A 25,929-nucleotide genomic window follows, 5' to 3' on the forward strand; every position below is an offset into this window, starting at 1 on the left:
GAAAGAATACAACGTCTTCCAACCCGTTTTATGTGTTCAAAGTACGCAAACGATCACTCAGTTACATCGATGTTAAAATTTGTGATTTAGAATCTCTAAACAAACGCAGGCTTAAAAGTAGGACTAAGTTTCTTTTTAAATTGATGGAAGGCGATTTTAGTATTAACAAAAACGACTACTTATTGATGCCTGGGAATCGAAATGATAAGGCGAATCATACGCGAGTGCTTCAGCCTTATTTCGCTCGAACGAATGTATTTCGGTATTCTTTTTTTCCTGATGCAATTGAGGCATGAAACTGCCTCCCGGAAGATGTGGACAGTTCAAATGATGTTTCTGAATTCATGCGTTTACTTGATGTGCATTTATGTCATTAATTCTGAAGATTATTTTGAGCTTCAACTATGGTCTTGCTGTTTGGTTGTATTACTTATTTTATACATATATGTATACAAGTGTGTGCGTATGTGTACACTTATGTATGCAGAATGTTCTCCCACCCTGTAATGACCCTCAAGGGAGGGTTAACATTATTTCTAATAAATAAATAAATAAATAAATAAATAAATAAATAAATAAATAAATAAAATTTTAGAATTTGACCCGACCTCTCAGAGCACTTCTTAACTCACATTCCGTCACTTGACGTCAGAGCACTAACGAGACCGTAGAACGATTTCATCCTCGCTATTAAGCTGCAGTAGACCGCTTCTACAGTAAACATAAAACGGGACTGGTCTCCTTCACGGCAATGCTATGAATGAGCTTTCGCGGTCTAATGTGAGTCTACCAAACACCTGACCCAGTTCGCACCATTCTCCAAACCTTCCTCAACTGCAGCCCGTTATCGCCGTGCCAAGGCCATATCGAACTCTTGAATCTCCATCACGTCGCTGTCGACGAGTGACCGCCGAGGCCAGTGTCACCGCGGGACTGACCGCCCCAAGCAAGGCCGCCAAGCTGTTTGGTAACGGTTCGAGTTGATGCAGTCTTCTTCGCAGAGGCTGCTGTGTACCTCCTGCTCCGGGGGGGGAGGTGCACGTTATTGCCCTATAGCGCGTCGTCGCATCCAGTAGTGGCCTCCTCGTGCAGCAAAACGACGTCGCGACCCTCAGCCGTCGATGCGAACGCGCGCGCGCGCTGCCTTTTCTTTCCGGGATGTCTTCGGCGGTGCTTCCGTTTTTGCGTGCCAACTGGGTCGTGCCGCTGCTACCTGTCTCCTCGGCGAGCCCGTTATTTTTAACCCCACATCGTCCTCCGCCAGGACAATCTCAACCCCTCCCTTTGAACTACGGGATCGGCGGCCCTCTTTGCACGGGCCGAGGGCAACGCGCTCCGCGTGAAAGCGCCGCGTTGACTGATTGCCCCGCGAACGTCAAGATGTCAGGAGCCCGTCACCTTTGGCCGCGTGGCATTGAACCCTTTCTTGGCCCCTTGGGGCCAAATCTAGTCCGCGCCACGCACCCTGCCTGGCACTTGTTATCTTTGTGCTTGGCTGGGACCGCTGTGTTGCCTGCTGTATACGATCTACTGCGAGAGAAGTATTGAGCGAAGAGAGGCTGTAATGCTACAGGGCGTATACCTAGAGATACCTAGGCGTATACCTAGAGGCTGCAGGGTGAATGATAAGTTTGAGTGGAGTTGATAAGCACCTTGGACTAGATACTGCAATGAGGCGAGTTGGCCCTGTCGGCGGTTTCTGATAGTGACGTATTGCAGAAAACGCTGGCGTAGACACGATTCAGTCCTCGTTGAATAACGCCAAGTAGCCAAAAATTAATCCGTACACTCACACAGCGATGTTTCTTGATCCACACTACAGATATATGGCACTGTGAGTGAAAAAATACAATTTAAATAACTCTTCCCCTGGAGCAAGACTACACACCTGCAGGTCTAAAGGCATGTCCTGAGTTCCATGACTTCTGAGGCAGCAGCTGACTTCCACAACTACAACACCCCCCCCGCCCCCCCCCCCCCCCAAAAAAAAAGAAGAGCAATAAGAAAAACTCGTGCTAGGAAAGTCCTGCAGTGGGAACAATTTGTGGCAGTGCTTCATCCCAGAGGGCAATGAATTCATTGCTTTCGAATTCAAATTGTTTTAATTATTACAAAACTGTCAAACTCTACAAGGTAGCGGCTGCATTTCTAACGTGCGGGTGCTTTTTGTGTGTTGTCTTCCATGTATGTTGTTGCACCATTTCAAGAATGGGTATGACGTAGGCGAAGGCATCTAACAGTATATATTGTAAGCAGCAGCCATAAGAAAGGCATATTATTTATTGTAGCACACCTCGTTAGCCAATTAGGAGACACAAGTATTGGAAAACATTATCCGTTCATGTGAGTGTCGAATTCCAAATGAAATCTCGTGAAGCCCGTTCAGAAAAGCCATTTATGAAGTAACTTGAATAGAAGGCCGTCAAGATGGCATTTTGTCCACTATAAACTCCACAAAATATCTGAAGAAGGGGGCACAACCGTGGAACAAAGAGGTCACTTCGCATGATGTGTGCTATGTGACATATGACATTATTTCTGAAGCTGATTACAGACACTAGGAGATGATTAAATCATTTCAGACACTGTAGTGCAATTCCATCCTTTGACAGTTAGCGGCAGTGCAGTGGCTAGAAATGCTACGTTTTATTCGCATTTTTTACGAATTTATTCAAACAATTAATGAATAAACTATTTGTCGCTGAACTGACCGTTTATTGCTTCTTGATTGAACGCCTGCAGCTTGGAACAATTGTACCGATAAGGCCTCATTTATAGCGCAGGTTAACGTAAATGTAGATCTTGGCACTTTTCGCAACTCTTTCCTGAATCTCTGAATTAGTGGGCCCGTACTAGAGCACCGAAACAGGATGAGGCACGAAACGCGAACTAATTAGCCCTTTGCGAATGGGCATCAAAGCATCTTACAAAAGGACAACTTCGTTTCGTATTGTCACGTGATAATGATGGTGAAGAAAGAAAAACGATGAATGGCGAAACTAGCGTTTTATTGGGCGAACTTGTGCCCTCGAAATCAAGTTACACTCAAAGGACAGCAATAACGGCTAACACGATCGGCGGTGATCAGCGGGTCAATCGCGTCGGCTTTTATGGATCAGTCGTCGAACGTTCCTGCAAATGGGGTGCGATCGCGCAAACAGCTCGCTTTTCCGTTCTCTCGCTTGCCCTCTCGTGATTCGCTGGCGCGCGCGCGTTTCGTCACGGCGGCCATTGCGCCGGGGCGGGACCACAAAATGCGCTTACGTCACACTCCTGTCAATCATTCCAAAAGCGAGGGGAAACGGCCGCTTTCGAGGAACGGTCGGCAAGGGCATTCGTTTCGAAGAATGAATGGCCGTTGCCATAGCAGCGCTAGTAGCAGACGATGCGCCTGTCGTCTGCTCATAATGTCGTCGCTCGCCGAACATGGCTGGCCCTGGCGGGGGTCGAGTTTTTCGAGATTAAAACGCGATCCGCCATCGCCGAACGTTAGCGATGTTAATTATTGAAAACAACTGTGATCACAGTGAAATTAAATGTTGCGCCTGCGCTGTGATAAATATAAATAGTGCTGTTTTAATTTTGATTGATCCGAGTGCATTTGTCGAGAATGCTCGCCGTTTCACGTTGTGCTCAGAGAATCGCGTTCATTGTTCGGCGGTTTGTTTGGCGCTCACGAGTCGCGATGGCCGCTCCTATCGTCGCGCTTTTGGAGTCTCTCGGGCAGCCTCGGCAACGCATCTTTCGGGACGCATTTGTCGAGCTTACCGAGGAAGAGTTCCGCGACCACTTCAGGCTCTCGAAGCGCACTGTGCGCTGGCTCTGCGAGCAACTGGAAGACGCCATCGGTGGCCTTCGGACCGGTGGCATCACGACGCAAGACAGGGTGCTTTGTGCTCTCCGTTTCTTCGCGAGGGGGAGCTTCCAAAGATCCATCGGCAGCGAAGAATTCGTATCCATGGGGCAAGCTTCCGTGAGCGAAAGCATTCACGCAGTTGCGGAAGCAATAACCGTGGTGGGCCGGCAACAGGGCTGGGTGAGCTTCCCGTTGACAACGGCCGGCAAGGCTAGTGCAAAGGCGGCCTTTGCGGATCGGGGCCGCATTCCCGGTGTAGTGGCCTGTGTCGACGGGACGCTCATAGCGATCAAACAGCCCGAAGGACTCAGCCCGGGCGAGACCGCGGGCTTCATGTCAAGAAAAGGCTTCTACGCCTTGAATAACATGATCGTAAGTACTCACGTTCTGACATTTTTTTTGCACGCTGTCATCTTTTATTAGGTTATCGGTTTTATGTAATGCCGTCGTAGTGTGTACAATACGGGTACCACGTAAAGCAATATCGATCGTGATCGAGCCCGTTCGGAATTTAATTTCTCGGTCCAGATTGACTCATTTGCTTAAGCTGCGGGAGGCAGGTAATCGCGGTTGATAATTTCGAACCGAATCAAATCGATCGATAGTGCCCTTGCGGTACGGGTATAAGAGTACGCATTGAACAACCAAGGCGGCTATGATGAGCGTTAATTCACAAATGTCTCGTGAATGTAGCTTTTTGCACATTTCTTGCAATAATTAAAGAAGACTATTTCGGAGATTGCTTTTTACTAATGTGAGAAAGAATGCAGCTGTGTCTGGGAAAGAATTATGAAATCATGTTGGTGCAAAAACATTTCATTCAGACTATTTATCTGTCAGCATGACGTGAAATATGAAAATATTCCAGCTCAAATTGCTTCTTCTGAACCATTTTCCGCCCGTTTGTTCTGCCCTCCAGGTGTGTGATGCCCACATGCGCATCGTGGACATCGATCCGCGTTTCCCCGGATCGTGCCACGACTCCTACGTGTGGAGGCACTCGCCACTGTTAGGCCGCCTCACACGTAACCTGCGACGTGGAGAATGGGTGCTTGGTGAGTGCTGCAGACATGTTGCAATCAGTGAAGTATATTACACAGTTATGTTTCCAACATGCAGGAGACTCAGGCTACCCTCTTGAGCCATGGCTGCTGACACCTGTGCCAGGCCATCCAGGCATTGACACTCCGGAGGGGCGCTACAACCAGGCCCATGCCTCCATGAGGAACGTTGTGGAGAGAGGTATTGGCGTCTTGAAGGCAAGGTTCCGGTGCCTTCAACGGTACCGGACACTCCTTTATGAGCCCAAGGATGCAGCCACAATCGTGGCAGCCTGCGCCGCTCTCCACAACATTGCTTTGAAGGCAGGGGAGCCGGAGCTGCAGGACAGTGATGAGGAGGCTGATGACAACCAGCCACCGCTGCAACAGGGCTTGCCTGTGTCTCAAGGGCACCACACCTGCCGGCAAGAAACGCCCAGAGAGCTGCTGATGAGGGCGAAGCAGATGAGGAGTCAGGTTGTCAACCTGTTCTCTGCGGCCCCTAACTGGCGTACCACTCACCTGCGTATGCTGCATCGTCGGCTGAGGCAGCAACAGCAGGCTCGTCGCGCGGCTCAACCGTAAAGCCAAGTGAGTTCTCCAACATAGGCGTGAAAAGGCAAACCTCATAATGCCATTGAAAAATTGAAATGGTCGCCCTTGATAAAAAGGATGCAAGGCATTTTCAAAAATATTTGTTTTGATTAATACTGAAATCTCCATTGCGGATTTTCACAGGGTGTGTCACAGTAACAAAAGGTTTAGAAACAGTGGAAGAGAGACGTTAAAAAAGTGTTGCTGGGCAACTTAGTTCCTGATGGGAACGCAAATTCAAGGAGAATACAAAAAACAGCACAAGCACCTGAGCGGGTGTGCTGCTGCATCTCTATTCCGGGTTCTTTTTTTCTTTTGTAATTTTATTCTTAAATAACTAGAAACACAAAATACAAAATGACACTCTGTTATAACAGGGAATTTTGAAAACAAAACAGACAGAGGTAGGTTTTGCACGAAGACATGTCGTGCCATTTCGACATTTTTGTCCACCCCTGTAGCCAGCTGGGTAGCTAGATTGAAACGTCACAAGAACATTTCATTTCACACTGCATCGGGCACATTGTTCATGTAGTATATTCAGCCAGCATGGAGTAAAGCCAAGACATGGTGTAGCTCAAGGAAATGGTATTACTTTAATGTACTCCATGGTTTCAACTTTGTAAACATCCTCGTGTCACAAAAAAATACAGATAAATGTCAGCCGCTACATGTTCTGCATTCAGATACACCCCATATAATACAACATATCTGAAGTAGCAACAGTGACGAAATATGTCAGAATGAGCTGGACTAACGTGCTGCTGTAGCAGGAAGCCTGCAGGACGTGTGTATGTCACATATAACAGCACCTTGAACTACTCTTCAGTATCAGGTACAGTAATGCACTCCATAGCTGTAGCTTAGCATATATAACGTTACATGGAAGTAGTAGCAAAAAAATATCACAGCAGGAGCCTATGTGGCTAGCCAGAAGTGCTTCATGTAACACTTATCACCCTCTCATTATAAAAGTGGTAAGCATACAAATAAAAAGCATCATGCAAGCCTGACGCATTCTGTACTTCGATATAAATGGCAGGAATAACATGACCTAGTTGAAAACAATATGACTAATACTGTTTTTCTCCGCGTACAAGGCATCAGCTCTTAGCTGGAGAATCCCCATCAGGCGCCAAATCAAGAGTTAGCTTCACTATATGTAATGTGTAACACAATTCTAAAGCAGCCATCTAGTGATTTCAGGTAGACACTGGATATGGAACCTTGCAACAAAAAAAATTGGACCTCAGTGCAACAACACAGAGTACAGAAAGAGCAACGCTAGCATGACTGCCACCTAACTCGTATGACTGAAACACCCGAAACATATTAATGATACTTGCTAAAAAATACTAAAACATACTAACGATAAAGTTACAAAAATAGTATGCAATTTCTTGTGCACATAACGGAAATAAGGTAACTATTTAATTTCTGCTACCTTCGAGTAACATCTCAAAGTTTAGAGATCACAAAAAAAATATTTAAATGTACAAAACAAGATCAAAGTTATAATGAACGAATAATAATGAACGAATAATAATGAATAATACAAAAAATACAAGTAATAAATAATAAAACTTTAAATCGTCTATTCCCTCCTTGCAGCCACTGCCTCCTGCATTAGTTGGCCCAAGAGCTGCGAAAGCTGCCCCACTGGCCGCAGTGCCTCCGCTACTTGGTCGGCCTGCCGCTCCACAGCAGCCACGACCCGCTCAGTAGCTGCAGCCAGCCGGTCTACGCCCTGGCGGATACCACGAAGGAGCTAGAAAGAAATCATTACATCAGCATCCATTCCCGCACAGTCGGTCAAGCACCTCTACAGCAAAGTGACCTGCATAACGAAAGAGTTCGGTCGGTTCCTAGTGTGAGGCGTGCTGTGCACAATGTTTACAAAGTGAGCTGTAGAACGGATGATTTTGGTGGTCCCAAGCACTTCAGGTATAAAGGTGCTCAACTGCATGTATGCTCATTCAGATTACCATATGTTCATTAGTTATGGGGACAAGGACAAACACTTTCTATGTTGTTGTCTGTCTGCACCATTGTATCTGTTTTTTGTTGTTGCTTTTCATGTAGTTCTGCAAAGAAATATCAATACCATATGTACTTTTATGCTGTCGAGCCGCCGGAAAGTTAACAGATGGCATAGCAATAAGTTTGGGATTGCAAATGAGCAAGCGACCATGACATGTATCACTGTAGCAAAGAATGCTAGGCCCTATGTTGCATTTTGTTGCAAAAGCATGTATTGGACCCTGTATATAAATTGTTATTCAAGCATTGCAAGCTGTCGCACTGCCATTATATGTGATGTTTCCCAGCCTTCCAGAACAAGTTAGCAACTTCAAACTTTGTGGAAATAGCCACAGTCCTGAGTGTATTGTGTGGCAAAGTTTTCCTCTTACTGCCTTAATTACAACCATTGCAACTCATTAATCAACAGTGTTCTCCTTTTTTATGTTTCAATAGTTTATTGAGGTTTGTGTTCTCCATCGTCCTCAATAAACTATGCAAGCTATAGTGTTTCTAAGTGCGTCAAAATAAACGAAACTTTACGGCGATGTGCAGGCTAAATTTGAACTGTGAGTTAGCTACCGCCTTTGCAAATAATTATGAAGATGAAGGGCCCAGAGCATTTTAGGTATTTTACATATGCCACTCAATTTACCCCGCTGCCTTGGGAAAAATGTTTCAGACATGAATATTTTTGTGTGATGGGGGAGAACTATCACAATCAGCATGCGCAATCCGATGTGTGTGATGCAATTACAGCATATGCGGAAAAATTCATTAGCTAATACTTGAAAGTGGGCGGCCAAGGTTTGAAACGAGTAAGTCATATGAGGCAGTGTTTTAAAACGAGTGATTTAATTACAGGCAACTTGCCATGTTTATGAAACTGCTCAAAAGAAAGAGCTGTAGTGGAAATTGGAATGTATGAAGCTGTTATTGTGTGATTGATTGCAAGTGTCCCTGTTGTCTAGTCCACCCAGTCATTGCCTGTTGCAGAAATGCTAATGGCAGTGATTACTGTGTTTGAAGCTGTTGCATTGTGTTAATGATTGCAAGTGACCGTGTTTATGACCATGTACGTAATGTATGATGATGTTCTCGTCCGTCTCCCTTAGTCTTTTTTTTTCAGTTCAGCTATTGAAACACGTGTTAGCCATGTATGTGAGTTAGTGACCTGTGCAGCTCATCAAATTGCTAAAAAAATGTTACACCTGTCTACTGTCATTCTATTACACTCCACCATATAAAGCAGGCAAGGGCACACGCACTTCGTTTGTCTCGTCGTTCTGTGCGACGGTTCTGGCGTAGTCATCCGCGAGCCGTTCAACCAAGGCCTCTCGGTGGGACACCCGACGAGGGCCTCGAGACCGGCGCTGCACCCGGGGTTGGTAGCCTGGAAAAAGTACCACTTTTTAATGAACTAAACACACAACTACATTACGTCCAGTGCATTCATGCTGTGACATTGCAGGATATTTCCTTTTCACTTACTGGTTCTCACTCCGCCAGGGCCAGCTGCAGGCTGTGCAGTGGCTGGAGGGCTTCGGGGCAGTGGCTCAACAGCGACCACTCCTGGCTGCTGCAGTGCTCCTATATTGGTTATAGAGGGTACATTCACTCAACGGCTAGAGTAGAAATAGTTTGCGTTCCTTATATACGAAACAGATTCCACAAACAGGAAGGCAACAGGGAAGAGCAAAAGCTTACCTTCACGTGAAAGGCCGCTTGTTCCAGCGGTGGTGCCCACAGATTGCACGGTCACCTCCATGGCGGGCTGCATTATGTATAAGATGCGAAGAAGCAGTTTTGTCAAGTTTGCGTAATCTGCTCCTCCCAATATGCACTAACGTAGAGTTATGACAGCAGAAAAAAATCTCTTGAAATCCCAGTAGTAAACCATCTTGTGCATGCCAGCAGCAAACACATGCACATAAAGGAAGAAAAACTATATCTGTTATACCAGTGTCACGCAGGCACTTTTAATCTGAATCGATCCCGATCGGGGCAAAATTTCTCTATTTCTATTGCCTCCCTTCGCGGAATGAAGAAAGGAGCCAGTGACTGTCGAGAAATTCTATCTCTGCGATCGCGAATGAAGCGGGCTGCGTGACTGGGGTATAACACTGCTTACGCGATGCAGTATACACGGCGCAACTACTGTAAATTTCTGCCGCGTCCTCCCGTTTTTTGGTGCGTTTGTCAATGGCTTACCTCGTCGAGCGGTTGGTAGAACGGCTCGCACACTCCGGTCACCGTGGAGGTGCCCACTAGGGCGATGACACGGCCACGAAGGCCGGGCAGACGGCCACCACCCGTGCCGCTGCAATTACGGACAGCATTGTAAATATCGCGAGCAACAGAACCGCTCCTCGCACTCACCTTTGACTTGCGGAAGCTGCGGCGGCATCTCGACGGGAAAGAAATACTTCTTTCCGCCAAAAGACCTGCCACTGTTCGGCTGTCTTGGCGGCCGGGCCCTCTGTGTTCAGCAGGGCGGCGAGCTCACTCCAAAGCTGCCGCCTCCGCTCCACCGTGCACTCCGGTGTGAGTGCGCATGATGCCCGCACAAGGTAGGGATGGCCCTCCATGAACGCCACCAACAGTTCACGTTGGTGTGGCGACACGTGAGGGCCAAGCCTGACGTTCTTGTGAGACGACATTTTTGCAACTGACGAACAGCGATTTTGCAATTGAACTGCGCGCTCCCGCCAATTTGTTTTGACGTGTGCGATACCACCTAGCGGACTAAACCAAAATATATGCCGCTTAAATTAGTTTTCTGCTCTCGCATGAGATTTCCGAGGCAGATTATATGTTGCAACAGTAAGAATCTTTTTCTTATATTACGTGTTTAATTATTAAAGCATCACAAACATTCTGCACTTAATGTATCGTCCCCGATCGAAGCTCAAACTGGTGACGCAAACTTCCGGGGCTGGGCTCGCTCGTTTATTGGCTGTGCTCTCCCTCCCGTTCTCACAAATCTTGCGGACGGCCTACTTTGTGACGTCGCAGCCAGACCGAACGAACGGAAAAGCGAGCTGTTTGCGCGATCGCACCCATATTACACAAGGTTCGGTAACAGACAGCGAGCGGATGGAACCATCGATAACATTCCAGAAACTTCCGATACATGCAGGCGCGTCCTGCGCTGTGCGATAACATTTGTTAGGCGGTGAAGCGTGGTCGACCGATAAAGATAAACAAGTACACGTGTCAGTATGAAGGAAACCAGAAGGCGGCTGGACGAGACTGCCCTCCCATTCGACTCGTAAAATTGTCATTTCTGATAAAAAAAAAACATTTTTTTCAATCAATCAGTCCCTTTCGTATGCTGCAGTGATTTGCAAGAGGTAGTCAAAACATTTCGCCACTCGACTTTAACCCAAAGTCGGGCAATGCTTATTTCCTTTAGCAAGCTCACCTATATATATAGCCAAATATGGTCGCAGTATAAGGACTTCCGGATCTGCACTTGTTCCGGATCAACCAGTGAAACATGCAACGAAATAAGTCAGGCAAGCAAATTCACAACACGATGGTGAATGTGTATGAGCTTGAATGTCCTTCGTATGCTTGGTTCAGCGAGCACAGATACGGCCGTGTAGCTGTGCAAAACGACCAAAGGTCGGGAAGACCCTCTGCTTTGACTGATTTGGCTAATTCAGCTAGAGCTGATAGCTTTATTGGAAACAATTGTCGAATTAGGGTGTCGGAAGTTGGTATACAATTGAACACTTCATGTGACAATGCGTGTTCAATCATTTATGATGCTTTTGGCGCTTAAGAGGTCCCAGAGCTCTGCTCACGATGTGGCCGTGAGGCTTGGCCTTCCGGTCCCAACGTGGGAGCGGCCCGCTTAGTGATTAATCATCACTACTTGCAGGACCACATAAAGTTTTCCTTCCTTCCTTCTGCATACAACGAAGCCTCTCTGCGCAAGATCGACACATATGCTATGCTTGCATTCATCAAATGAGCGTTTAAAAATCCATGGAATCGACCCAGATAACTTTCTCGCCGCCATTGTAACTGGGCAGGAGACGTGGTTAATTCAATGGGACCTGTAAACATAGCAACCATCTCTACAGTGGAAACATGTATCCCTGGCAAGTGTTAATTGTTATCTTGCGTTGTACGACTATCCGTGATTGCGCGCATGCGACGTGTTTCTCCCTCTTTCTCTCTATTTCCTTCTTATTTTTGTCCGTCTCCCTCCCCCGTTTCGCACTGTCTGGTAGCAAACCAAATTTATGTTCATTTAAAGTCCCTGCTTTTCTTTAGTAGGTCTATCTCTCTCTCTCTCTCTCTTGATCTATTCTTTTCTGGGTAATTTGCATAGAGAGAAGTTAAGTTCCCCAAACGTCTCAGTGGCAATAAATATTTGCCATTAGTTCCACTAAAATTTTGATTTTGCCCTCTTTGGACAGCATTAAAACGGCTGGACTGAAGTCAGTTTTCGGAAGCGAAGACTCTCGTTCCATTACTGTGCGCGTCGGTGGTACAGAAAATAAGGATGGCTTTGCTACAGCGCCTCAAGTCGACAATCCTCTGCAACGTTTTATAGACATAGTGAGTGCCTAGTATGAATCGTAGTCGCAACTAGTCGTCTCTCTCTTCCATTACTTCTCTCCGGTCGTCCCTTTTTATCCTTTCCCCAGTGTAGGGTAGCAAACTGGACGTAAATCTGGTTAACGTAGCTCACTGCTTGTCCTTGTTTCTCTCTTTGAACACTTTCGTACCCACTTAGGTTCCTGTGTAGTGGACTAGTTCACTATAGTTTCTCGTCCCTGGGGGACAGATAATGGTGTAAACCTTGCCAATGAATGCGACTGTTACCTTGACGAAAACAAGCCCCCTTGTTGAAACGTAGTTTCCAGGCTGGGGCTTCCCTTGCTGGCCCGCTATTCAAGCTTTCATCTTACTGCTAACCCTTTCTCCTCTTAGAAGCCGCTGATATGTCGCTCGGCAGTCTATGTAATTGCTCGTTTAAAAGTTACCGCGTGTCTGAAAGTATGCGCATGCCGGTGCTTCTTCGAGATGAGTGCCATTTCATTCTCGAATGAATCGCCTCGTTCATAAACAGGCTCAGTACTTGGACGAAACGTTGTTACACAAATTGCCTTACCACGAGCCATGCAGGCGAGGCGAGGCAAGGTCCCGAGAGGCCGCCGTCGTATACGCTCGTCCTTTTCTAAAAAAAGGGGGGTCTTCTAATTGGCTTTGACCCCTTACTCTGCAAGGCCGGTCAGACGCGCCCAACCGACAGCGAACCGAGGGCCAAGAAGGACCCAAAGGGATCTGGGTCAAGCCCGAATGCCGAGGTGGTCGTCCCTCGCCTGCAGACACACGTGAGCGCGGCCAGATCGCCGCGTAGCTCATTTATAAGTGAACCCCCTGTCGTGCCGCGGCTCTTCTCCTGCGACCATGCGAGCTTGTATACGAGGCGCGCTGCGAAGCATTTCCGTCAGATGCGTCAATCAAGTTGTCGTCTCGCCGTGGCTCTCTCCCGCCTGGATCTCCTTTCGAGAAGGCGGACGGGTGTCAGTGACCGCGCCGCTGACGGCCGACGCTTAGCGACCGGCCGCTTTTGTCTCCCTTATCTCGTCGTCGCTACACAGCGCGGTTCAACGCGTGGGCTCGCGCACCTTGATGGATGCGAGTGATACCGCGCCCCGCGGTTTCTTTATTAACCTGCTTTTGACCATTACACGTCGGACATAAGGTGATTATATAGGTGGTTAGGGCATCTTGAGGCCCTTTATTGGTGCCAAAGGGGGCGCGGCTCCGTTCTCCCCGTCGTTACTGGTGCAGCCGAGAGCAGGCACTATAGATGTTTAAAGGGACACTGAACAGAAACCATAAATCGGTTTAAACTGACAGAATATTGTTTCAAAAGTCTATTTTTCCTAGTTTCGCTGTGAGACTGGTTACTATAGAACAAAAAATGAAGGTCGGACTTCCATTATTCGTATTTCACTCCCAGACCCTTGCCCCGGTATAGGTCATTGTGACGTCATAGATTTCAATGTGGGATTTCCTCGTACTTGAGCCGACGTGTTGTGAAACTTCTGAAACTTACTAAGTTCTGTCTTGGGCCTCTTTTATAATATGCTCTGCACTCCATCTTCGCTGAGAAAGGGAGTAAGTTTTACGTCCGAGCAGACGTCGTCAAAATCCGTGACCTCACGATGACTTGATGCGGAAACTTCAAGGTGGCGTCGCGACCCGTATATCGCCTTTCTCTGGCTCTTCACTTTCTCTCTCTCTCTCTCTCTCTGTCTTTTATGGCTCACTATGCCTCTTGTCAAAACAGGAGTGGTTTGTTTGATACTATAGAACGGTGGTCGGGTAACACAGCTCAACTTAATTTTATCTTAGTGTCCCTTTAAGAGACATTGATTTTAACGGAGAGCGCGCGGGCGACGTGGCACGCATTAGGAATTTATTTCCTTAATTGAGCACGAGCAATCTTGGAAAGGCTTCGTAGGTGGTCGCAGGGAGTTGTGACCGCAAAAGCGTTGGCTCTAGCATAGGTCTGAGCACCTGCCAAGAGAGGCTGACGAAGACGAAAAGGCTGGGAAGTAAACAACGCTATGCCCGGTTCGCTACCCTACGCTTTGGCGATTGGAAAGACAGACGATGAAAAAAAAGAGAAGAATACAGCTTAAGAGGCAGTCAGTGTGAACAAGCTCGCTCCGAAATCTTCGCTAACAGTCAAAAGCGTTCGTATGCAGTCCAGTCGCCTTCAGGAAGCGCAACTGGACCTGGTGTACATGCTGAAGTGCTTAGATCAAAATCCCTAGATGTTTTCCTTCGAAGCTGGCTTGTTGTCCAGGCAGCTGAGACTAGCAGCTGTATAAGTGTGAGCAACACATTGTTGCGTGCGAGTGTTGTGCATATTATGGGGGAAATGAATCGGGAATACCCTTATGGTTGCGCGCATTTGCTACAAGACAATTCGCTGGATGCCCATTGCTACTTTTAAAGATTCGCAAGACTGCATTGAGGGTCCCTAGAGTGCGATTTGTTCGTGAAGAAAGGCTGGACGATTTACATCCAGTGTTAAGTTGGCCATACCTTTAGTGCCATTAATTTATCGTTGATGGCCATTATTTTTTATTTATCTTTCTTAAATACGTTTTTCATTTTAGCAGCATAATATTTAGTCATGGTGACTGCGTGCCCACCAGAATTTTAAGCGCATCGATCCACCTGCTCTATATCCTGTTGTAGTTGTTGAGTCAGATGAACTACGCTCGGCGAAAAAACGAACCATATTTATACAAACGGAAGTATATTAACCACGGTACCAGTCGCACTCTCGCCGACAATTTCGTGGCACCACATCATGCCTTTAATATTGTTTTGTGAAGCTTCGCTTTATGCCCGTGCATCTCCAGCGTCTTGGAAAGAATCTTAAACGCAATCGTCAACTCCCATGCACATATGAATGCGCGAGGAAGATATATAATTGCAGAAACGCCAACGTGGCAGTCGGGATCAGCTGATCGTCCACTGTTGCGTCTTTCTCATATAGCGCAACCTTTTAGCATTATCTAACCGTTCGTCGACCTCTACTTTATTATGCCTCTTATATTAAACAGAAAGCAGCAGTTGGCTTTCTGTTTAATTCTGCAGAAACCTTTTTCTTCACTTTAATTAATTTGTGGCAATACAGTATACATATCTTGTGGATTTCTCGTGCTGACGCAAATATTCATGCCTTGTACTGATATCGTAGCGCGCACACACACATGCGCGCACACACGTGCTACATCTAAGCTCTTTATTATGATGCGCAGTCAACCACAAACGCTTACGGATCACGTGATCCCAGAAAATTTTCAGTTTCTGTGCAGCCTGTAACAGTATAGACTGTAGTCAGTAAAAGCGAACATAACAATGTTGTTCACATATACCGGTAGAGGCTGTAAATGGGAATACTAGGTCGCGTTGTGAGGCTGCGCAGATATTCAGCTTTTTTCTGAGATCTCGTGTTCCGTGATGTTTCGTGGTCGACTGTACATGCAAGTCCAGTAAGCAACCAGACGACTTAGCACTAAGTCACCGCAGAAAATACAACTACCGGGCGTGCAAAAAAAAAAAAAAAAAAATGACGAGCGCATGTTGCCTTCAAGTCTACTTCTCTGGACAGACTGTCACTTTCGCGAGCGCGATGAGACGCGGCTTCACCGCTCGCTTCGTCCAGCGACGGCGATACTTTCCCCGCGACTGAGCTTCGTGAATCGCTACACGGTGCGGCCCTGCCAACGCGCACTCCTCCCTGGCCCACTTGGCCTAACCTAGCCAAACAGGTCGCCCTCGATGCGTTCCCACAGGGAGCGTGTATCAACGCGGTCAGTGTGCCTTTTGAACGCGGGTGGCGCAATCGTTTTCAGTTCTCGGTTTCAGTGGCACTAATGCCTCGATTTCGAGGTGGGCAAAGGCGAGCGGGACGCGCGCGCCTCCGAAACTCGTAATACGCGTTTATGCATGCGGCAGCCGGAAGTCAGATGCCATGTTCTTAAGAACTTTCCTCTTCGCGAAAATGTACACCTCGACTCAACAAACTAACTTCGACTGTAAGGTGGTCACTGCGCTTCAAGAGCGCCATTTTCTCGACATTTTCGCAGCTAAGCTTCCGTAACCTGGCCCACTTAGAGCCTACTCGAAAAGCAGTGGAGGAAGCACTCTAGCGGATAAAGAGTTCCTTAACCAGCTCCCATGATCGCGGCAGTCGCCGGAGAAGTAGATTAATTTCTGCGAGAACCTACAATGCGAAGGACGTTTTTGTGCAAAGGAGCGTTGCCATCTACCTTGCTGTAGGGGCTGTATACCTTCTGCTACGGGGCATAAAGTCGAGGGGTTGATTCCCAGCGCGGGTAAGGGTATTCCCACGGGGGCGGAATGCAAAAAAGAGGCCCGTCTGCTGTGCTTTGGGTGCCCATTAAATGGCCCCGGGTGGCGAAATTGATTAGAAATAGAGATTTGTCGGAATAATGGGTGTCACTTCTCCTGCAATATATACATATATGAAAATTATTTAAATAATTTTATGTGCTTTTACGTGTCAAATCCACGATCTCATCATCAGTCTGCGGATTAATTTTAACCACCGGCGGTTCTTTAACGTGCTTACGATACACGGCACACCAGCGTTTTTTTTTTTTTCTTGCATTTCGCCCGCCATGAAAATGCGGCCGACGCGACTGCGGATCGAACCCGTGACATCGAGCTGAGTAGCACAGTGCCACGGCCACTGGGCTACCGTGACGGGTCCGTAATACATCTTTAAATAATGATTACTCAGATATAGGACCAAAGATAGCGAAGTTAATGGAAAAGAAGCTCTTCAAAACGAAGCATGCACAGCGAACGCCGACCTTCTCAGCCTTTTAAAGCGAAAGCTTTACTGGCCGCGAACTTGCGATTTCGCTGTGGCGGTGTTCTGAAGAGGCACATGACGTCACAATGCGCGCCTCGCCGCGGATATTTCTCTCTCTCTCTCGCTCCCCCGTCACTACTGCGCATGCGCCACTAGTAGCACCGAGCCACAGGTGTTCCGCCGCTGCGCAGCGCCGCGCCTTTCACCCGCCACCGTTTGGTATGACGTCACACCGCAGTCCTCGTCGTTGCGCTCGCCTCCGCTCGCTTCGACAGCTGCGTCGCATACCTGATAACATGTCGGAGGATTGAAAAGGAGAGCTCATGGGCGCCGCAACCATAGTTGAGGCGGCAGTATGGACAGTGACAATTCTGATAAGCAGGAGGAGGCCTGGAATCGACATCGGAACGAGATGAAGAGGAAACTAATCGCCCCGGAAACAGACCAACGGCGCGCCGAACGACGGGCTAAACGCCGCAACATAGCTAAACAACCAGACTAACCTTGACTTGCAATCAAGATTAACCAAGGCTAACCATGTTATGCCTTAGCTTTCGCTACATATATCCTGGCATAGCCGAGATAAGCCACTGCCAATTTTTTCCGAAGCTCAGAGCGCCAGTGGCGGCCTTTACGTTTGAAATAACTGAACATCCCAGCGCCATTATTGGCGTTTATATAGAAAGTGCTGTTACATAATCGCATTGAAAATGGGGTATTTCTTGAACGCTGCTTTAGTAAGGACTCAAGCACATATGAAACACGAAACATCTGTTCGGCAAACACATGTTCAAGGTCTCCTAGCAGGACATCGAGAAACATTCCAAACCGAAGCTCCCGCTTCCAGGCATTCCCACGCGCACAAGAGCTCCGCGTTACCACTTTTTCCTGTAGGTAATAGTGGGCAACTCATTAGCGTGCAGCAACCTTTACTATGGTTGTCTGGACGTGTCAGTGCCGCGAACGCGTAAACTGGCCAATGCGGGGGCGTGTTTCATTGCTCGTTAACGCGCCGTCTGTTTGTTTGTTTGCGTGTTTGCAATGTGTTTATATGCTCGATGTGAATAACACCCGCATTTTCCTCCTCCCGTGCAGGAAAATTAGCGCGTTTATAATTCTCCGTCCGGCCAAAAGGGCCACCACGTGTTTCGAAGTCCCACAGCTCGCGGCTTTCCGCGGTGTGCGCCCGTTGGCCTCGTTACACGGTTCGGGGGCTACGCCGGGGACGGCCGCTTGACGGCCGCTTCTGCATGATACCGGCCTCGAAAGCAAGCCGTACCGCAGCTGGCTCGCGCTGTGAAACGAGAACTCGTATACTCAGAGGCTATGAAGAAGCATGCGAATGAGTCGAACGAACTGCGCGTTTTGAGATAATATCGGGTCTATCTTCTTTTTTTTTTTTTTTTGCGGATATTTAAGCTTGCGCCCACTATTCGTGCAGGGAGGCTGTCCGGACGGATCGTCGACGCTTAGATGCACATAACGGATTGATTTGTTCTTACTCTCTAACTGCTGCGGTAGCTGAGTGGCTAAATACGGCGTCGCACTCCTGAGGACAAGGTCGCGGGTTCGATCCCGGACGCGGCGGCCGCATCCCAAGGGGAGCGGTATGCAATAGCGCTCGTGTGCTGTGCAATGGCCACAAGGTGAGGATGCTCGTGTGGTCGAAATTAATCGGTAGTTGCCTGTTACGGCACATCTCATAAGCAACTGGATGGTTAGGGGACGTTAAACCGGACAATGTAGTTTTGCTTCCTACTGATCGATTGCGCATGTTAGAAGGGCAGCACAAACCGCACACGGACACAGAGAAGAAGGACCACGAATCGGCACACGACCTTCTCTGTCACGTGTGTGGCCTGCGCAACCATTCTAACATGCATTTCATCCAACAAGCCCAAGTGTCAGCCTGATGAATTGTGGCTTGACAATCTGGCATTGATAGCTAGGTTGAGTGTGATTTCAAAAACTGCAAGTTTTATAACAGCGCAGTTGTGAACAGTTCCCGATTATTTCGATCACACACACACGCACGCACGCACGCACGCACGCACACACACACACACACACACACACACACACACACACCAGTCATTAATCTGGAATACGCACGGAAGGACATCGACAAATGGGGGATAAACTCCAGGCTTGGGATTAGGTTCAATGACCGACGCCTGTGATCAGCGCTCCCGTTTTAATTTGGGTGTTTCTTGTCTCTCTGGGCACGCCAGTTCGCCCAACAAAGAGTTCGAATTTCAAGCTCGCACCTTTGATAGTGTTTGGTTGATTACCATCACCACAAAGGTGGCAATTATAGCCTAAAGCACGACCATGCGAGCGTCAATCACCGCGCAGCGGTGCACGTTTTTCTTGTCAAATTAATCATGACCGACGTTCATCGCGACACAGTTTTATATTTCTTTACGCGTACCGTGGCAAGGGCCCCCTATTTGCACACCCTATCAGGAAACGAAAAGCACCGTGCCACGTCGCCCGCATTCTTCTGCAATGTTCCGGTTCTCGAGCTCGCGTAGTCGGGAGCGCAACTGCTGTGCATCGCTCGGAACGAGGTAGTTTGCCACAGAACACCTCCGTCACGTGTGTCTCTCACGCCGCGGCAGCAATCACCGGGCGCACGTTTTCGACGCAATGGTGCTTAGCGCACAATTTGCGGGCATATAGACAATAACAACAACGCGCGATATGGGCACGAAAACTCGTTTCCTCCAAGGCTCTGTCTCGCCCTTTGGCCTGCTGAGTGTCACTTAGCGCAAGAAGCGCAAGGGCCGCGCTACCGCTGGCGGGAGCAGCGCCCAATTATACGTCGGGACCTCGTGACACGGGCACCTCTGAGCCACAGCAGCAGCAGCAACCGGGTTTTCTCAGAGCGTCCGCACGTACTCGACAAACACTATAGAGCGCGTGCTGGCATTGTTAGAGAGGCGCGACTGGCGGGAGTCACGGAGTCCCATTGAAGACGGCGGCCTGCCTGGTTTGGAGGGGCCGAAAAGGTTCGCGTATGCCATGCTTGCGAAACGCGGGCAAACGCGATCGTGATGGCGCGTGAGCGGGGGTTTCGTTGTTGGTGATGCGGGCTGCTGTTGCTGTAGTCAAGTGGAATGGCGCAATCCGCCATGGAAGATAGGCCAAAAGTATAAAGAGGATGGACAAAAAGGAAGAAGGAAGAGCAAGCAAACAGGAAAAAAAGAACGCGAGGAAATGAAGTGATAAGGATGAACGAAGCGCGGGAAACGTGCAACGAGGAATTGTTAAGCGGATAGAGCAACAAAGAAGCTTTGGTGTTTCCGTCGGAAGCGGGTATAAGTATGAAATGCGTTGAACGGGAAGGAAGGGCGAAGAGCTTGGCAAAAGAATGAACGCTGCGCTTACGCTGGTGTTCATATGTGAGGCTAAAAGACCTAGAACAAAGAGAAGCTCAATGACAGCATAAAAATAGGCAAAGGGAACCGAATTCATTAGTTGGTGACCTAGTCATTTTTGTACTTGTAAACAAGGACTGCAACAGGAAGGATCTGTACAATAGTGTCACGGAGTAGTGATGGCGAATAATACAGCTATATAACTGTGAATGACGAAACTGACATTTTTATTGGGCGAACATGTGCCCACAAAAGCAAATTACACTCAAAGTGCAGCAATAGCGGCGAACATGGTCGGCGATTGTCGGAAATCTGATCTGCCGGTCAAGCGCGTCGGCTTTTATACACGAGCCATCGAACGTTCCAGAGTAATCGCTGGTGCCGGCGTGTCTTCCAGAAAGTTCTGCACAATTCGCATCGCACTTGCAGTCAGATTACGCAAGCTTAGGTGACAACAGACAGCAGAAAGAACCATCAATAACGTTTGAGAAATTTGCGATACGTGCTGGCGCGTCCCGCGCTGAGGAATAACATTTGTTAGACGGTGAAAAGCGCTCACCCGAAAAAGATAAACAAGTCCATATGTCCATGCCCCCATCGCAAAAAGCATCGTCCCGATGCCACAAACACAACATTCTCGAGAGTGAAACACAAAAGGACACTTATCAAAGAAACAAAGTCCAAAGCAACACAGTCCAAAAAAAGAAAAGAAGGTCCAAAGGTTAGCTACGCAAAGTCCCAAAGTTCATTAACGCTGGTAGAACGGCTTAAGTCGCACACCGTGGACTATTTCAGGTCGTGAGTGGCGCCGCTGTGATAGGGAAATGCCGTCTGGTACGACCTCATAGTCGTGTGCGCCAATGCGTCGGGTTATCTTGTAGGGTCCGAAATAGCGGCGTAAAAGCTTCTCGCCAAGTCCTCGTCGGCGTATTGAAGTCCAAACCCAAACACGGTATCCAGGCTGGTAGTCGACGTAGCGTGGTCGAAGGTTGTAGTGTCGGCTGTCCGTCCTCTGCTGGTTCTTGATCCGCAGGCGGGCGAGCTGTCGGGCTTCTTCGGCGCGCTGGAGATAGGTGGCGACGTCAAGGTTCCATTCGTCTGTGACGTGCGGCAGCATGGCGCCGAGAGCAGTCGTCGGGTTCCTGCCGTAAACCAGCTTGACCGGCGGGATCTGCGTGGTTTGTTGCACCGCCGTGTTGTAAGCGAAGGTTACGTACGGCAAGACGGCATCCCAGGTCTTGTGTTCGACATCGACGTACATAGCTAGCATGCCGGCGAGGGTCTTATTCAGGCGCTGCGTAAGACCATTCGTCTGCGGGTGATAGGCAGTTGTCCTCCTGTGGCTTGTGTGTCTGTATTGCAGAATGGCTTGGGTGAGCTCCGCTGTAAAGGCCGTCCCTCTGTCGGTAATGAGGTGAAGCCAAGTCCACGTGTCAAGTCCACGTGTCAATAACATCTGTGGAAGATCTGAAAGGTCTAGATATTCTGGTCTGAAACTGGGTGGACAGGCGGCCCCGCTTAATAAACTTCTTATAAGAGCGGAGTTATTTCCACTAGCGTTAGCAAGAAGTGCTTCGATTAATTCACGTCTTACTCTACAGGGTGTCCCAGCTAACGTTAGCCAAGCCTTTAAAAATTAATTATAGGAAGCAGAGGGACGCAACCAATGGTAGTCTGTCAGCAGTGAGGTACCGCACCAGGAAAGAGACAGAGTCAACAATTATTGATACCAGGAATCACTAGAGCGGATGCCGCCTTCCTCCGCCTAGCAGACGGCCTAGATCCCTTGGGTCTCAGCGGCTGCTTCGGCTAGCTGAACGGCTCAGACCTGGTCTCGTTGGTCTGAGCTGAGCAGCAGGGTTCACTGCTGCCAGTTTTGAATCTTGTGGCCCTCGAAAGCAACCCATAGAATGCCCATAGAGCATGCGCATAGAATATGTGGCAAATTCGCCCCACCCATACGTAATTTACATTGATGTTTATATTGCCCTGGATAGAATCAGCTGCAGGCCAGCGGGTTAGGATACGTGTTGGTTGGTAGAAGGTGCCAGACAACCGCCTGCTGAGCTCTGGATGAGGTAGTAGGTGCCGCGCCCTTTCCAGCCGTTAGTAATCGGTGATTTCTTTGTAGCTGACCGTGCGGTCTACTCTCGTTCCCGGCAGGGCTGGCTAACTTGCTCGGCGAGTAAGTCCTCAAGCTACGTCGTGAGCCGCCTTGTTGCCGAGGAGAGAGGATTGCGCGGGCACCCAAATAATTTGGATCGTCCCGCGACGACGGTCGCTGTTACTATTTAGAATTTTGAGCGCCTCTGGCCAGATGCTTCCTTTTGTCAAATTATGAACTGCGATCTTTCTGTCGCTTATGATAATTCTAGCTTTGGTGGAGGCCACCGCTTCGGGGTTGTCCGTTTTCACAGCTAGGCTCGCTAGGGGTTCTCCGTCCGCGTCTACCACTACGACGGCCATGTCTTTGCGTTCTGTATATTCCGCGGCGTCTACGTAGGCCATGCTCTCTACAGCATGGTATTTGCGCTCAATGTGGCGCGCCCTTGCCTCTCGTCGCTCCTTGTGATGCACCGGGTACATGTTCTTTGGCAGTGGAGGAATCTTAAAGTTACTCCTCGTCTTCAATGGAATGCCGAGTTTCGTGTCGTGTTGGGCTTCGTAGTGAATATTTAGTTTCCGTAGAATGTGTCGCCCCATGGGGATCTGTTTGAGTCTTTCGTGTTGGGCGATGGTGTGCGCCTCGATTAATTCATCAAACCTGTTATGTAGCCCCAATTCTACGAGTTTGTCGTTCGGGGTTGTGAATGGGATGCCAATTATCTGTTTGAATGCTCTTCTGATGATGCATTCCATCTTGTTTGTTTTTTTCTGCCACGCCAAATGTTAGGTACGGTGCCCAATAGACGACGCAGCTGATAACGAAGGCCTCCACTAAACGAATTAGGCCGGCCTCCCTCATGCCGAAGTGTCTATTGCTAATCCGCTTGATTAGTCTTCCGCATGCTTGATGGATCTTCCGCATGCAACCGCAGTCCTAAGACTTTGATTAGATCTACGATAGGTATCGGGCCCCCGTTCGCCTTGACGTTAATGTCCGGTGTTCTTCCGTATTGTTTTCTGGTTGTAGGGTCACCAGCAGGAGTTCGGACTTTTGCGAGGAGATACTGAGTCCCCTTTCTGCCGCGAAGCGTTCGACGGACTCCGTGGCCTGCTGGAGGGTTTCCCAGAATTGGCCCTCGCTGCCGCCTGTCACCCACAAAGTTATGTCGTCGGAGGAGGAGGAGGAGGAGGAAAAAACTTTATTCTGGTCCTGTACAAGGTGTTGCCACCTGCCTGGCTAGTCCTATGTCGGGACCGGGAGGTCAAGCCTCCTAGCCCTATCACGGGCGTACTGGACAGCCAGGACTTGAGGGATATGATCTGAAGATCTGATCATTCCTAAAACCCGATTCCGGGAAATGCCAGGGCCGAGCGACCCACACTCCCAGAGCAGATGTTCAAGCGTGCATATCTCCTTTTCGCATGCTTTGCATAAAATATTCATGTCTGTAATGTCATACCATTCCTTTATTTGTGCAGGTAAATAATAAGACTGTGTTTTTAATTGCCTAAGTGTAACTGCTTGTGCTCTGTTTAGCCTATAGTGAGGGGGTGGAAACTCCCTCCTTTCCATGTAGTAGTGTTTTGTAATTTCATTGTATGCAATGAGTGTATCTCTCTGTAGGTTCTCCAATCCAGCAGAATCAAAACCATATGTAAAAGCGGCCCGGTCTGTAAGGTCGCGGGCGACGCTGTTGGCCGATTCATTTGGATTGACAGGAATGTCCTCAAGTGAACCAAGGTGTGCCGGGAACCAGTAAATGTAACGCGTAACATTTGTTTGCATTTGGTTAATTATTCTAGCAGCCTGTGGGGCAATATTTCCCCTATTGAAAGCTCTAATAGCTGTTTTCGAGTCACTGTATATTTCTGTGAATCTATCGTCTGTTAGTGCCAATGCAATGGCAACTTGTTCAGCGACTTCAGGTTTGCTAGTGTAGACCGTGGCGCAGTTGGTGCATTTGCCCTTATGATCCACTACCGCCGCCGCGAACTTAGTTCGATCCTTGTAGGCAGCCGAATCCACAAAGCAGGCTCCTCTGCCCCCTTTATCCATTTTCTTGATTAACGCCCTGGCTCGTGCAACTCTCCTGTTGATGTTATGTTTTGGGTGCATATTCCTGTGTAGCGGTGCGACAATTATGTTGTCTGCGAAATCTTGATGAACTTTAGTGTAATTTGCTGGATCCGTAATGGGGTTGATCATGATCTTGTCCAGGATTGATCTTCCCGTGCTGGTTGTAGATAACCTCGCTATTTGTGATGTTTCTTGGGCTTCCGCGATCTCCATGGTCGTGTTGTGTATTCCTAACTTGAGCAATTTTTCAGTGCTGGTTCGAATTGGGAGCCCCAATGCGCTTTTAACAACCTTCTTGATCGCTGCGTCAAGCTTCTTGAGTTGAACCTGCGTCCAGTTGTACATGGCAGCGGCGTATGAGATATGGCAGAGTACGAAAGAGTTGATTAACCTGATGAGGTTATCTTCTTTCATGCCCTTGTGTCTTCCTGCCAGGCGTCTGATCATCCTGTACGCGTTATCCGTTTTAAGGGTGATTTTCTTGACTTCCGTATGGTTTCCACCATTGGCATCAATGAAAAAGCCTAGTACCCTGATCACGTTGACTCTGGGTATATTGACACCATTTTCTGTATGTAGGTATACATTGGTTTCCAATAGAGGTTTCCAGCCCTTAGGCCTGCCCCCTTTTTCCCGTCTATAAAGTAGCAACTCCGATTTATGTGGGGAGCACCTGAGTCCAGTAGGTCTCAGGTATTCCTCCACCGTCTTGATCGCTTCAGTCAGTGTGTCCTGTATCTGCCCTTCACTGCCACCAGCACACCATACAGTGAGATCATCAGCATATATGGTATGGTCAATGCCCTTAATGTTGCGCAGCTTTCTGGACAGACCAATCATGCACAGGTTGAAAAGGACGGGAGAGATCACCGATCCTTGGGGGGTTCCTCGATCTCCGAGCTGAAACACTTCGGAGTATGTGTCGCCGACCTTTATCTTCGCTGTGCGTGCTTCGAGAAAGGATTTGATGTATTTAAACATCCTCAATCCCAGTCCAATGTCTTCTATCGTTTTGAGGATGTACTCATGCTTGATGCTGTCGAACGCTTTTTCCAAGTCTAATCCGAGTATGGCCTTCGTATTTCTAGAATATCCGTCGAGTATGTGGTGTTTAATTTGCTTCATGTCATCCTGCGTGCAAAGTGCGGACCTAAAACCCAGCATGTTGCGAGTGTATATATTATTTTCCTCTAAGTGGTCTTTTAGCCTATTAAGGATTGCGTGCTCAGCAACCTTCCCCACGCATGATGTAAGAGATATTGGCCTTAAGTTGTCCAAGCTTGGAGGTTTGCCCGGTTTCGGTATTAGTATAACTTGGGAAGTTTTCCATTCGTCTGAGACCTCGCCTGAAATCCATGCTTCATTGATGAAGTCTTTCAGCGATTCAATTGACGGCTCATCGAGATTGCTAAGTGATCTGTTTGTTACTCCATCAGGACCGGGGGCTGACTTTCGATTTAGTTCACTTA

The 25,929-nt window shown here is 48.2% G+C and overlaps 3 protein-coding genes across 3 annotated transcripts; 2 read left to right on the forward strand and 1 right to left on the reverse strand.

The window, feature by feature from the left end:
• The first annotated feature begins 3,685 nt into the window (after positions 1-3,685).
• Positions 3,686-4,279, forward strand: LOC140218551 (putative nuclease HARBI1). Its single transcript, XM_072288328.1, has one exon. It carries the CDS (start codon positions 3,686-3,688, stop codon positions 4,277-4,279), a length of 594 nt encoding a protein of 197 aa, XP_072144429.1.
• A 4-nt stretch (positions 4,280-4,283) lies between these two features.
• On the forward strand, positions 4,284-8,776 carry LOC129382426 (putative nuclease HARBI1). Its single transcript, XM_072288083.1, has 3 exons — positions 4,284-4,911; positions 4,976-5,487; positions 7,102-8,776. The coding sequence occupies exons 1-2, from the start codon at positions 4,710-4,712 to the stop codon at positions 5,479-5,481; spliced, it is 708 nt and encodes a 235-aa protein (XP_072144184.1). The 5' UTR covers positions 4,284-4,709; the 3' UTR covers positions 5,482-5,487; positions 7,102-8,776.
• LOC140218552 (uncharacterized) lies at positions 7,085-10,563 on the reverse strand. Its single transcript, XM_072288329.1, has 5 exons — positions 9,721-10,563; positions 9,217-9,283; positions 9,001-9,099; positions 8,778-8,902; positions 7,085-7,258 (listed from the first exon to the last, which is right to left on the reverse strand). Exons 2-5 carry the CDS (start codon positions 9,275-9,277, stop codon positions 7,085-7,087), a joined length of 459 nt encoding a protein of 152 aa, XP_072144430.1. The 5' UTR covers positions 9,278-9,283; positions 9,721-10,563.
• Positions 10,564-25,929: the final 15,366 nt, after the last annotated feature.

The sequence above is a fragment of the Dermacentor andersoni genome, chromosome 5, assembly GCF_023375885.2.
Source record: "Dermacentor andersoni chromosome 5, qqDerAnde1_hic_scaffold, whole genome shotgun sequence".
NCBI lineage: Eukaryota > Metazoa > Arthropoda > Arachnida > Ixodida > Ixodidae > Dermacentor > Dermacentor andersoni.

Coding starts and splice junctions, on each gene's coding strand:
- LOC129382426 (XM_072288083.1), top strand. CDS start 4,710: ATGAAAATATTCCAGCTCAAATTGCTTCTTCTGAACCATTTTCCGCCC. Junction 4,912..4,975: donor ACGTGGAGAATGGGTGCTTG/GTGAGTGCTGCA, acceptor TCCAACATGCAG/GAGACTCAGGCTACCCTCTT.
- LOC140218551 (XM_072288328.1), top strand. CDS start 3,686: ATGGCCGCTCCTATCGTCGCGCTTTTGGAGTCTCTCGGGCAGCCTCGG.
- LOC140218552 (XM_072288329.1), bottom strand. CDS start 9,277: ATGGAGGTGACCGTGCAATCTGTGGGCACCACCGCTGGAACAAGCGGC. Junction 9,100..9,216: donor AAGCGGCCTTTCACGTGAAG/GTAAGCTTTTGC, acceptor TAACCAATATAG/GAGCACTGCAGCAGCCAGGA. Junction 7,259..8,777: donor AGAACGACGAGACAAACGAA/GTGCGTGTGCCC, acceptor ATTTCTTTCTAG/CTCCTTCGTGGTATCCGCCA.